Source organism: Schistocerca nitens, chromosome 2 (assembly GCF_023898315.1).
Source record: "Schistocerca nitens isolate TAMUIC-IGC-003100 chromosome 2, iqSchNite1.1, whole genome shotgun sequence".
NCBI classification, from domain to species: domain Eukaryota; kingdom Metazoa; phylum Arthropoda; class Insecta; order Orthoptera; family Acrididae; genus Schistocerca; species Schistocerca nitens.
This window is the reverse complement of record NC_064615.1, coordinates 1,004,088,458-1,004,101,393: the sequence shown is the minus strand read 5'-3', so window position 1 is coordinate 1,004,101,393 and position 12,936 is coordinate 1,004,088,458. Positions and strand designations below refer to the sequence as shown.

Below are 12,936 nucleotides of genomic sequence, written 5' to 3'. Positions count from 1 at the left end.
GAAGTTCAGGGCCTGTGACATGAGAAAGAAGGGATCGTTATTTGGCTGTAAGTGCGTGACAGTATCGCCTTAGTACTGCACGGCAACTGACATCTCGACTCTCAGTATCCGCTGAACGTGTTGTATGGAGTCAAAAGGTGTATAGAAGACTTCCGCATAGTGGCCTTTACTGTCGCACATCTGCTGTATGTGTAGTACCTCTGACATGCCTTCACGAAAGGGAGTGTCTAGAATAGACTCGTTAACATGCTACCTGGACCGTCGAACAGTGGGCCAATGTTGTTTTCACAGATGAGTCCCGATTTGGTATGAAGAGTAATTCTCGACGGATACGCACCTAAAAGAAACATGGCACACTATTTCTGGATCCAAATATTGTGGAGAGAGGCCATATAGGGAGGATTCCTAATCGTATGGGCAAGGATTATGTTGACAACTCGAACACCTCTTCATGAAATTGTACAGTTATGAATCGGCAAGGTGTTACTGCTGTCACGGATTGTGACGAGCCGGCCGGAGTGGCCGTGCGGTTCTAGGCGCTACAGTCTGGAACCTAGCGACCGCTAAGGTCGCAGGTTCGAATCCTGCCTCGGGCATGGATGTGTGTGATGTCCTTAGGTTAGGTTTAATTAGTTCTACGTTCTAGGCGACTGATGACCTCAGAAGTTCAGTCGCATAGTGCTCAGAGCCATTTGAACCATTTTGAACTGATCGTGACGAGATCTTGGGACCTCATGCGCGGTTGTTGCAAGATGCTGCGGGCCCAGACTTCGTACTGTTGCACGATCATGCTCGTCATCGTAGAGCACGGTTGGCTGATGTTTTCTTGGAAACGGAAGATCCAGCACGCACGAGGAGGGGCTTCAGAAGTTAAAATGACGAAGTCAGGTGAATACGGTGGATTTGGCAGCACCTAGTAGCCCATTTCAGCGATGATAGCCGTGGTTTCCCAACTCGTATGGGGACGAGCTTTGTCATCTTGCAAGGGCATATTTCATGAAGATGCGCACTCTCCGCCCACTGCCACTAATCACTCATGAACACCCTCTGTTTTTACACATTCCTTTCACAAAAATTTCTCTGGTTTTGATAATCTCACTTTGCATGTAACAAATACGGTTGGGAAAGAGGGTTGTAATGGGTAGGGATTACATGTCTAGTGACTGTCGTGTCAATTATGGTTAGAACGTAGTTCTACGTACATGTAATAATGGTTGTATCATTATTGTGTAATTTAACTGTATATCTCATATACAGTGATAAGCTAAAACGTTATAACCACTAACCATCGCGACACTGGATGCCCCTGTTGGCGTTTCGGGAATGTGGGGAGTTAACAGAAGTACATAAGCGGAGCAGACAGGTACGTGGCATCACCCTAGCGAAGATATGGCCTGCAAATTGGGAAATCCATTGAGATAAGCGTCTTTGACAAAGGACAGGTAATTACTATGTGGAGACTGTGGACGAGTATCCCGAAAACGGTATAGCTGGTCGAATGTTCAAGTGATACTGTCGTAAGGGTCTACGGAAAGAGATAGAAGGACAGTGAAACTGCCACTAGGAGCTAAATGGTTGGACGTCGACGACTCTTTACAGAATGTGGGGTTTGGAGACTTCTGCGCTTTGTAACGTAGGATAGCAGGAGATCTGTCCCAACCGTGTTAAAAGAGCACAAGACTGCTGCACACACAAATGTTTCGGCGCACGCCGTTCATGGTACATTGCTGCGCATGGAGCTCCGCAGCAGACCACCTCTCCGTGTTCACATGTTGACTCAGCTACGTCGTCAGTAACGATTGCAGTGAACACTGGGCCATCGGGTTTAGGCCGTCGGTCGGTGGGAATGAGTCGGCTCTTTGGGTGAACACTTTTTGCTACACTAGGTCGATTGTCCTCTCCACAAACGCCGTCATCGAAGTTAACGGCAGCTCGTGCATCGCATCACGGACCTAGCCTGATGGAAGCAGTATTATGCTACGGGAGACGTTCTCCTTCGTTAGTAATCGAAGACACGCTGACAGCTGCGAACCACCTGCTTCCCTCCATCCTTCATGTCTTTCCCAACGGCAATGCCAACATTCAACAGTAAAATAGTCCATGTCTCGGAGCCAGAACCGTCATACAGTGGTTTGACGAGTATTATAGCGAACTCACACTGACGTCTCGACTGCAAAAATGGCTCTGAGCACTATGGGACTTAACATCTGTGGTCATCAGTCCCCTAGAACTTAGAACTACTTAAACCTAACTAACCTAAGGACATCACAAACATCCATGCCCGAGGCAGGATTCGAACCTGCGACCGTAGCAGTCGCGCGGTTCCGGACTGAGCGCCTAGATCTCGACTGCAAATTGGCATGATGTTAATCCTATGGAACCCATTTAGATCACTATCGGGCGCCACCGCCCCGCATGCAAATCAGCAGCTCGTTATTTACGCGAATTATATGATTTGTGCGTAGACTTGTGCCACATACAATAAAAAACCTTCCATCAAACTGTCGAATTCCTAATACGCAGAATCAGTAGCGTATTTTGTTCCAATGACGGAGAAACAAGCTATTAAGCAGCTGATCATAATGTTTTGGCTCATAAGTGTAACGATATTATTCTGTGTTGTATGAATACTTAGATATATTTCGCCACTTCGTCGTTGTGAGCAGGTACAGTAAAAGCATTGATTCTGAAGAATTGTCCATTGACTAGATTTTAGTCCTTCATTAAGGACATAAGGTGCTTTGGTAATGGAAGTCATTGTTAAACTTCTGGAAACGCTGCCATACCTGTATGCACAACTCAGAACTGTAAAAATGTATTTCAAAATAGACCGTACTACATCCCACGAACACATTGAAATTATGAGGAGATGGAGTCACATTTGGCGATCCCTCGTTAAATTACACATTTATCTTATATGCTATGGCAGATCACGGTCATAATCTTTGTCGCTAATACGAAACAGAAATATATCTCAAGAGCATGTACGACAACTGTTCTATGCAGTTTAGTTTCGACATTGGTATTAGCTGCCAAATATTGTCTCTAAGATCGCGCTACTGTCATGTGCCAGGAGGATCATATAATTTCATTTCTTCACTCATTGTACAGAAAACAGGATATAATGTTTACGCTTGAATGTTACACTAAAATATCCTTGGATACATAGCCTGATGTGGCGCAAGATTAGGACACTTCATCACATAGAGTACATACTGAAGTCACTAATTACACAGTCAAGAACAGAATGACTTATGAAACTGTCACAGTTTTTTGACATCAAGTTCAAAGAGTTACTATTTTTTGGGTTAGTAGGTTATTCGTTACACTTTACAAATGACGGAAACATTTATGGAGATTTTACAATGCTAATTTAATGAGAAATAATTTTACAAAGCAATTTCCAGAACACTTCCATCTTTAAAATCAGGTAGAGTTTATCATAAATATCACGGCTGAAATCTCTTGATGTTTCGCAGATGCGTGTACGGGGATTCAGAAACCCCAAAGTCCCCCAGAAGACGGTCCTGGTGGCCCTGGTGGGCCAGTAGGCTGTGGGCCTTCTGTAGGCTGAGGTCCACCAGTTGGTTGGGGCCCTCCAGTTGGCTGAGGACCTCCAGTGGGCTGACCTGTTGGTTCAGGACCTCCAGTTGGTGGGCCAGGTGGCCCAGTTGGTTCAGGACCTCCTGTTGGTGTGCCTGGTGGTCCAGTTGGTTCAGGACCTCCAGTAGGTTGACCTGTCGGATCAGGGCCTCCAGTTGGTGGGCCAGGTGGACCAGTTGGCTGTGGACCCTCAGTTGGTCCAGGAGGGCCAGGTGGAGTCTCCTGGCAGCGGCATGCTGCCACCTGTAGTAAATGGTGTGCTATAAACCACATGATAAATTCCCTTTTAAATGAGTTGGCAGTAACACTGAACGCAAGATTATTCGAAAACAGTGCAGTTTCTGGTATGTGCTAGACACTGGGGCCATATTAGACTTTCTTGCTGGGTGGTATACAGAGAACTATAGTTTTATTCAGCAACTGTCTACCCACTTATGGAGCCACTTACGAATCGTTAGGAGGGGCAGCTTAGATGTATGGTGGATGCAGCTTCATACTTTAGAGGATCGAGAAACAAGCATCACTGTTCGCATGACATATTACTTTCGACATCTTTGTAGAGGACCTCCATGTGTATCATGCAGAGAAGTAACGAGCACGAGAGCATCTCTACTCTCATTTAGTGAACATACCAGTTGCAAATTTTATAGATACGAGATGACTAATCAGGACCTATTATGTAAAATGAAGTGCAAAATCGTCCGCAGCTCGTGGTTGTGCGGTAGCGTTCTCGCTTCCCACGCCGGAAGTTCCCTGGTTCGATTCCCGGCGGGGTCAGGGATTTTCTCTGCGTCGTGATGACTGGGTGTTGTGTGATGCCCTTAGGTTAGTGAGGTTTAAGTAGTTCTAAGTTCTAGGGGACTGATGATCATAAATGTTAAGTTCCATAGTGCTCAGAGGCATTTGAACCATTTTTTGTCACTTGAAAGACTTCTATGAGCAACGTTTTTATGGGCCGATTCCAGCTACACATTGCTAAACGAAATTGAAAATATCTGCCGAAACACCAGAGAAAATACGCCTAACACCGGAGAGACACCCTGTATATGTGTGCCTGATCGTATTATAAACATAAGAGAAGGAGTGCGAGAAAATTTACATCTTAGCATATGAATATATACGTAGTTGTTAATGTGGTAGAAAAGACAAATGGAGCGCCAGTTACGGTTCGTTGTTTTCTCATTCCACACTACTCACCGCAAGACACAGGAGGAGAGCTGCCACTGTCGCCCTCATGTTGATGGAAGTGCTGAGGTGAACGTTGGCTGCAGAGCTTTTATAAGGCTCGCCACTGCGTGATGTGGTGTAGTCGAACCGAACATGACAGCAGTCCTTTTGGGATCTGATTGTATGAGAAGGTCACGGAAGACAGCTGCGACGAACTGTATAGCTCTCATATGCTCCTTTGTTCGTCGACGCACGCTTATTCCTGGGCTTCAGGCTGCCTCAGCACGCCATATTAGTCTGTGGTCCTATCGGAAGCTGCATTTGCTCTCATTAGCGCACAGACAGTAGCATCAGGTTTTTTTCGGTTGACGTTGTATCCCACACCTCTCAGCGTACGGTTTCACATTTCAGTAAAAGCTTCTGATTAGTGAATCTTCGGTGCAGTATGTCTCACAAATAATATACGATTTACATTGTTCCATTCATGCAAGTTCTTTGTTCCAGCTATTGAAAAGATTATGGTCTTTCGTCTTACCGTTCACTAAGACAAGCTTACAGTTTTCTTTCGGAAAGGATATCACTGGCGCACCCGGCTCTTCCAAGGACCATTTCTTTACCTGTTGTAGAATTTCTTCTACAGCTGAGTCACTGTCACACTTTTCAGTTTGTCGCATGTGTCCTTAATAGTTAAGTTTTAGAGATATGGTTCGGGAATACTGATGCTTTAGGGAGCATAATCTTTGGAACATGAGTGGGTCTCTGAAGACGGCTTTCATGAAGGATTGTCGAGTTTGGCAGAGGCCTTACATCGAACTTCCTGCAAAGCTTTCAGTGGCCGTCAGTCTGTTTAACCAAGCTGATTGCAGCACACACTGTATGAACTAGGTGCGGTCGATTTTCCACATCGTATGTTTGTTTTTACCATTGTGATCTAATTTCTATCCCATAACTGCAAGGAATGGGGGAAAGAAATACAGTAGAAGAAGAATGGGTAGCTCTGAGGGATGAAGTAGTGAAGGCAGCAGAGGATCAAGTAGGTAAAAAGACGAGGGCTAATAGAAATCCTTGGGTAACAGAAGAAATATTGAATTTAATTGATGAAAGGAGAAAATATAAAACTGCAGTAAATGAAGCAGGCAAAAAGGAATACAAACGTCTCAAAAATGATATCGACAGGAAGTGCAAAATGGCTAAGCAGGGATGGCTAGAGGACAAATGTAAGGATGTAGAGGCTTGTCTCACAAGGGGTAAGATTGATATTGCCTACAGGAAAATTAAAGAGACCTTTGGAGAGAAGAGAACCACTTGTATGAATATCAAGAGCTCAGATGGTAACCCAGTTCTAAGCAAAGAAGGGAAGGCAGAAAGGTGGAAGGAGTATATAGAGGGTTTATACAAGGGCGATGTACTTGAGGACAATATTATGGAAATGGAAGAGGATGTAGATGAAGATGAAATGGGAGATAAGATACTGCGTGAAGAGTTTGACAGAGCACTGAAAGACCTGAGTCGAAACAAGGCCCCGGGAGTAGACAGCATTCCATTAGAACTACTGATGGCCTTGGGAGAGCCAGTCATGACAAAACTATACCATCTGGTGAGCAAGATGTATGAGACAGGCAAAATACCCACAGACTTCAAGAAGAATATAATAATTCCAATACCAAAGAAAGCAGGTGTTGACAGATGTGAAAATTACCGAAGTATCAGTTTAATAAGTCACAGCTGCAAAATACTAACGCGAATTCTTTACAGACGAATGGAAAAACTGGTAGAAGCGGACCTCGGGGAAGATCAGTTTGGATTCCGTAGAAATTTTGGAACACGTGAGGCAATACAAACCTTACGACTTATCTTAGAAGAAAGATTAAGAAAAGGCAAACCTACGTTTCTAGCATTTGTAGACTTAGAGAAAGCTTTTCACAACGTTAACTGGAATACTTTCTTTCAAATTCTGAAGTTGACAGGGGTAAAATACAGGGAGCGAAAGGCTATTTACAATTTGTACAGAAACCAGATGGCAGTTATAAGAGGCGAGAGGCATGAAAGGGAAGCAGTGGTTTGGAAAGGAGTGAGACAGGGTTGTAGTCTCTCCCTGATGTTATTCAATCTCTATATTGAGCAAGCAGTAAAGGAAACAAAAGAAAAATTCGGAGTAGGTATTAAAATTCATGGAGAAGAAGTAAAAACTTTGAGGTTCGCCGATGACATTGTAATTCTGTCAGAGACAGCAAAGGACTTGGAAGAGCAGTTGAACGGAATGGACAGTGTCTTGAAAGGAGTATATAAGATGAACATCAACAAAAGCAAAACGAGGATAATGGAATGTAGTCAAATTAAATCGGGTGATGCTGAGGGGATTAGATTAGGAAATGAGACACTTAAAGTAGTAAAGGAGTTTTGCTATTTAGGGAGTAAAATAACTGATGATGGTCGAAGTAGAGACGATATAAAATGTAGACTGGCAATGGCAAGGAAATCGTTTCTGAAGAAGAGAAATTTGTTAACATCGAGTATAGATTTAACTGTCAGGAAGGCGTTCTGAAAGTATTTGTATGGAGTGTAGCCATGTATGGAAGTGAAACATGGACGATAACCAGTTTGGACAAGAAGAGAATAGAAGTTTTCGAAATGTGGTGCTACAGAAGAATGCTGAAGATAAGGTGGGTAGATCACGTAACTAATGAGGAGGTATTGAATAGGATTGGGGAGAAGAGAAGTTTGTGGCGCAACTTGACTAGAAGAAGGGATCGATTGGTAGGACATGTTTTGAGGCATCAAGGGATCACAAATTTAGCATTGGAGGGCAGCGTGGAGGGTAAAAATCGTAGAGGGAGACCAAGAGATGAATACACTAAGCATATTCAGAAGGATGTAGGTTGCAGTAGGTACTGGGAGATGAAGAAGCTTGCACAGGATAGAGTAGCATGGAGAGCTGCATCAAACGAGTCTCAGGACTAAAGACCACCACAACAACAACAACAACTGCAAACCTCCTTTCCATTTTAATTGCCGGTAGCTCAATGTTCAGGAAACTACGGCAAACCACTGTCAACTTATGTTTGGGAAGATCACCGTAACCTCGTAATATGCCATTTGCTCAATTATAATATTCGTTAGTTGTTCTGCGAACATTTCTATCCTGTCTTTTGTTCGTTGGAGGCAATTCGTTTTGGGCCATACAGGTTCATCCTTCAACTTGCAACAGAAAAAAAATCTTCAAAACCTACCAAGTTTTGCTTCCACCGTACATTGACATTTAGTTCCTCGACACGGAATGAAAAAAAAACTTTGATTTAAAGAGTCTACAGTTTTTTCACAATAATGACCAGAAATGAGAAAGACATTTATAAGACTAACATCGATATATGGAGGTGCACTTCTTGACGCACTGCTGTTACAGCTGCACAATATGTGCTCCATACATAAGCAAGTAGTCTATTAAAGGAGGAAACTCGTCTGTACTCCATGTTTTAGGATGGTATGAGGAGGACTAATAGGTTACTCGATACTGAAAGAAAAACCCTTACGTCGGTTTGAAAATAATTTGGAAAGGAGACCTATGAGTCAAAGTTCATCGTTTAAATACTCATATCAGAACTAATTACCATATCAAAAAGTAAAAGTAAATGCAATGTGTTTGTGAGATCTTATTATAAGCCAAATAGTCTCTGACAAAAACATAACTCTAAATATGAGAAGCATAAATGCACACGTAATTTTTAAACTTTTTGGAGAAAATCATTTTCTTTCATTATCTTTCTGCAGAATGTGTATGATGTTTCAGTTTTTACAACAGTTGTACTGCTATCAAGGAGAGGGCATTAAAATATTCACCATTTACGTACAAATTACAGTTTATAGTTTATTAAAATGGAAAGAACATACACAAACGCTGTTTTGCTCTAATTTTTTCCAATTTCTCTTACCTTTTTTTAATATATAATATGTTTTTGTACAATGAAAACCTACAAAATATGAAGCTGATTACTTTTTACATCTGCTATTTGTATTTTAAGCATGGTCTGCTTTTATAATTGAGTATGTAATCATTATCTATGTCCTACAGTTCGCTGTTACTTTCACGATCATCACTTGTTTCCATACTTATCGAGTATGTGCTGTAACTGCTTCTTATACTCCGTAGATATGCCATGTATGCATTTCATTGTGTGTTTTGCATTTTTTTACTTTCACCATGATACTCATTATGTGTGCCAACCTGAGGAAGTTCGTTGCTTGTGAAGTCTAATGCTTCGCATAGAATGTTGGTGACTATCTTCGATGTTTTTATTAATATCGATAAATATAGTCCGCTAAGAAATATCAAATCTATGTACTGTACATCAGTCCACTCTTCTTTACTATAGACTGTATCCAGTCCCTTAATACGAGAAAGCCGAAGTCTCTGTCGCGTAAGAGGCATAAATGTCCATGTGTGCCGTCCGCTGTGGTCGAGCGGTTCTAGGTGCTTCAGTCGGCAACCGCGCTGCTGCTACGGTCGCAGGTTCGAATCCTACCGTATGTGTGTGATGTCCTTAGAATAGTTAGGGTTAAGTAGTTCTAATTCTAGGGGGATGGTTACCTCAGATGTTAAGTCCAATAGTGCTTAGCGCCATTTGAACCATTTGTCCATGAGTTGTACGCAGATGACATTGACTCACGCTGATCGGTCTGTACCAACAAATGGAACAGCCTCACAATGGTATTGTTTCAGTTACAATTTGTTAATGTTAAGGGAGACTCGATTCTAATGAAGTCTTTTCTAATGAAGTCCTTCATTTTGGTATCTTACCTATCAGTTTATGAAAGGAATACGAGAAGGCACAGCCATCATATACCTGATTAATACCAATAACGTACAGGTATCACTTGAAGCAATAAATCATTTCAGTTATCCAGACACGACGAACCTTATACAGCACATTATAGTGAGATTTTAGAGGCCTAGTCTTACTCTCACTGATATCTGTGCCCTGTTTGTAACCCTGAAGACGGCTGTCATAAAGGACTGTTGATTTTACGCGTGTCCATACTCATAACTGTGCGCTATGCTTTCTGTAACCGTTAATCTGTTTAACCAAGATGATCGCTGCACCTACTGTATGTGAAGTAGGTAGGTTCGATATTCAACATAGAATGGTTGTTTTTCCCATTGTGGACTTATGCAGCTTTTCTCTTTCTCTCTCCCTCTCTTTCATTTTTATTTTTCTTTTTTAAAAATTTTTGCTTTTGTATATCTTAATTTCTTCTCCTCTTGGCGCTTTCACTATTTCTTAGTACTTGTATAAGAAATAACATCTAATGCATCCATCTGGATGGCTGACCTATTAAAGGGTGTGCAAGAAAAGATAAAGTAAAAAATACACGCAACCATCCACCGACGAAAAAAGTGTATCCATTAGATGAGAAAATGCTGGACAAATTTACATGAATTTTGCTGTGGACGAAAACACTTTTATCACTTGCACCACAAGGCTGAGAACTCTCAAAAACTAAGTACTTTTAGAGTATCAACTTAAGTACTCAGAAAGATTTGATGACCTCAAACTCGACGAATACAGACAAAGTGAAGTGGGAAACTACATTCATTCTCGGAAACTAAAGATGTTTTAAGGTTAGTGCTGTTCAGATATCTGGTATTTGATGGATGAAATAGAATTTCCTTGTGGAAAAATCACGAAATATTTATCTTTATGAGACGTGTATGGACAATATTTTTTCATCAGGCGACTTTTCAGAAGCATTTTTATTCAGACTACACATACTAATGAAAACGGAACTAATGCTTACTCCCAAGGACTTTTCTGTATCTTCTATCACCTTATGAAAGTATACTCTCCCTCATATGTCCCCTCGACTTCATCACTCTTGTCTGAATAACACAGCAAAAACACTCTATCCCATTAGAGCAAAATAGGCTTTGTCCCACTTCATCCCTTCAATTGTTTTCTCTGTTTTTTCAGTAGCAAGAACTCGGCTCGGGAAAGTTCTCCCACAAAAATTCAGTGACATATCAACAGATACAACAATACTTTCTACTTTGTCGTATATGCCTTCATTATTTCGTTACAACTATGTACCCTTCACATCAACAAGACGTACTGAGTCACAAACGTCCTTAGGTGGTGCAGTCTGCCTAAATTTCTGTATCACTAAATTCTCCAGGTAACATAATATACCTTTTGTCCACCTGTAAGTACATTTTGTATTTCCTGCTATCGGTATTATTACTATTATTATTTGGAAATAAACCCATTAGGGCTGCAAGGTCGCCATTTGCCTTCCCTTGTGCCCATATTTCTTTCATTCTATGGGCGTCCTTTCTCTCTTCACAACATGTTGTCCCAGTATTCTTTTAGGCTTTTCGTCTACGTCAATTTGCTATTTGAGAGTATTGAATCTGAAGATTTTGAGCAGTATTTTCTGGCAATTTTTGGATCACTTTTGATCTCAGCATTAAATTTTACCCTGTACATTTTATCTTTGCGCATGCTGTCAAAAAGCTATTTGTTTTGTAAGTTTGTCTGGGTTCATTTTTTCAGTATGTCTACAGAATCTTAATCTGCGGTTTCTAATGTCACCACGGATGTTTGTGTATTATTTGATTTTCTGATTGCATCTGTGTAATGTAGATCCCATACAACTTTTGGGAGTAAAAATTATCTTAGGATTTTGCGTTCCTTTTCCTCAGTGGCTTTATTGACCGTTTTCCTGTTCAAACATAGTTTTCCTGATCCACAAAAGCATTACTATTATTATTATTATTACTGTGGCCAGTAGCAGGGAAAGCAACGGTAGTAGTATTACCATTAACGCTATTAGTTCCTAGTCAGTTTATTGTCATTACATAGTTTCATTTATTTTTAATTCTATTAATACCATTTTATTACTTTTGGCATATTAAAAATGTAGGAAGGGATCAGAAAGCCCTAATATGATGAATTTAAATAAACAAGTAAATAAGTTGGAGGCGTTGCACAAAGTTGGACAACAAAGATGGGGAAAGGAATTGGTTGTGTGCTGTCGATAGGAACCCTCCCGGTGGTTAAGGAAACCACAGAGCAGCGGAAAGCGAGGAGCTTAAACGACGGCCCTCCTCTTTGGGGGCCGCGTGGCTTTACCTCTACGCCATCTCGTTATGTTCAGCTCATAGTGCAATCGACGAAGCTAGTTGCATTACTGTACGTGCAGCGTGTAACAACTTCTCTTCTTCATAGGCTGTCGCGCATAGGAACGTCTGCATTTCCCAATTTTCCTGAATATTGACCCTTCTGTACAAGAACAGAGACGTCGCAGTGGGCAGTAGCCAGGATGTTTTGGCTTATCAGTGTGAGAGATTGCAGGGCACTCTCACTTTTGACACAGTGTCATGCTGCTTAGTGTTCATAGAGAAGGTGATCATTATTACTTGGTTGCTTCATTTGATACGATCTGGCATCATTCATGTGATGAAATGGTTGGCAGTAGTTAACGCTCTTGTTTGTGTGCTCTAGTTAAGGCATAGGAACCTTGCGATTTCGGTTGGATGTCACGTAAGGCAGCCTGGTTCAGCACTGCAAACTTTCTTCACTACTTCACGTACTGTACTTTTTTTGTTTCATCTTGCGTGACATTACCACTCATTCTTATGATGCATGTTATATGTAGAGTGGCATGGAATCAAAGGGGTGCCGTCTCAGGTTGAATCATTCTGTTACTGACTTCCCTAAATGTCTATATTACTCACGCTTTGTGTGTTCTGACCATATAAATCAATATCTGAAACTACGAAATACGCAACTAAGAAATGGTTAAATTATGAACATTAATTACGACTTATCATTTTCAGGTTGTCAACAGGTACATTCGTGTGTGTCTGAATTCGTAAGCGACCAAATTTCTGAGGTCCCTAGACTTCCACACTACTTAAACTAACATATGCTAAAAACAATACGTACATCCATGCCCGAGGGAGGACTCGAACCTCTGGCGGGAGGGAGCTGCTTTCTTTTGTAAACAGTTTCAGATTGAGTCAAAACTTATGTTGTTTATCAAGCGGTTGCTTATTAAATTTCGTGGTAGATACAAAGGTTCAAATGGTTCAAACGGGTCTGAGCACTATGGGACTTAACATCTGTGGTCATCAGTACCCTAGAACTTAGAACTACTTAAACCTAACTAACC

At 41.4% G+C, this 12,936-nt stretch overlaps 1 protein-coding gene across 10 annotated transcripts in view; it reads right to left on the bottom strand.

Moving 5' to 3' along the window:
* Window positions 1-12,936, bottom strand: part of LOC126237344 (proline-rich protein HaeIII subfamily 1-like) — a 388,790-nt gene that overhangs the window by 76,028 nt on the left and 299,826 nt on the right. For 7 of the 10 annotated variants that reach the window (XM_049947396.1, XM_049947397.1, XM_049947394.1 and 4 more), the window contains exon 4: window positions 3,615-3,683. In XM_049947396.1, the coding sequence (XP_049803353.1) occupies window positions 3,615-3,683 (69 nt within the window). Of the gene's footprint in view, window positions 1-3,614; window positions 3,847-4,800; window positions 4,907-12,936 lie in introns of those variants that run through there. The other 3 variants (XM_049947400.1, XM_049947401.1, XM_049947408.1) reach the window with 3 other exon arrangements.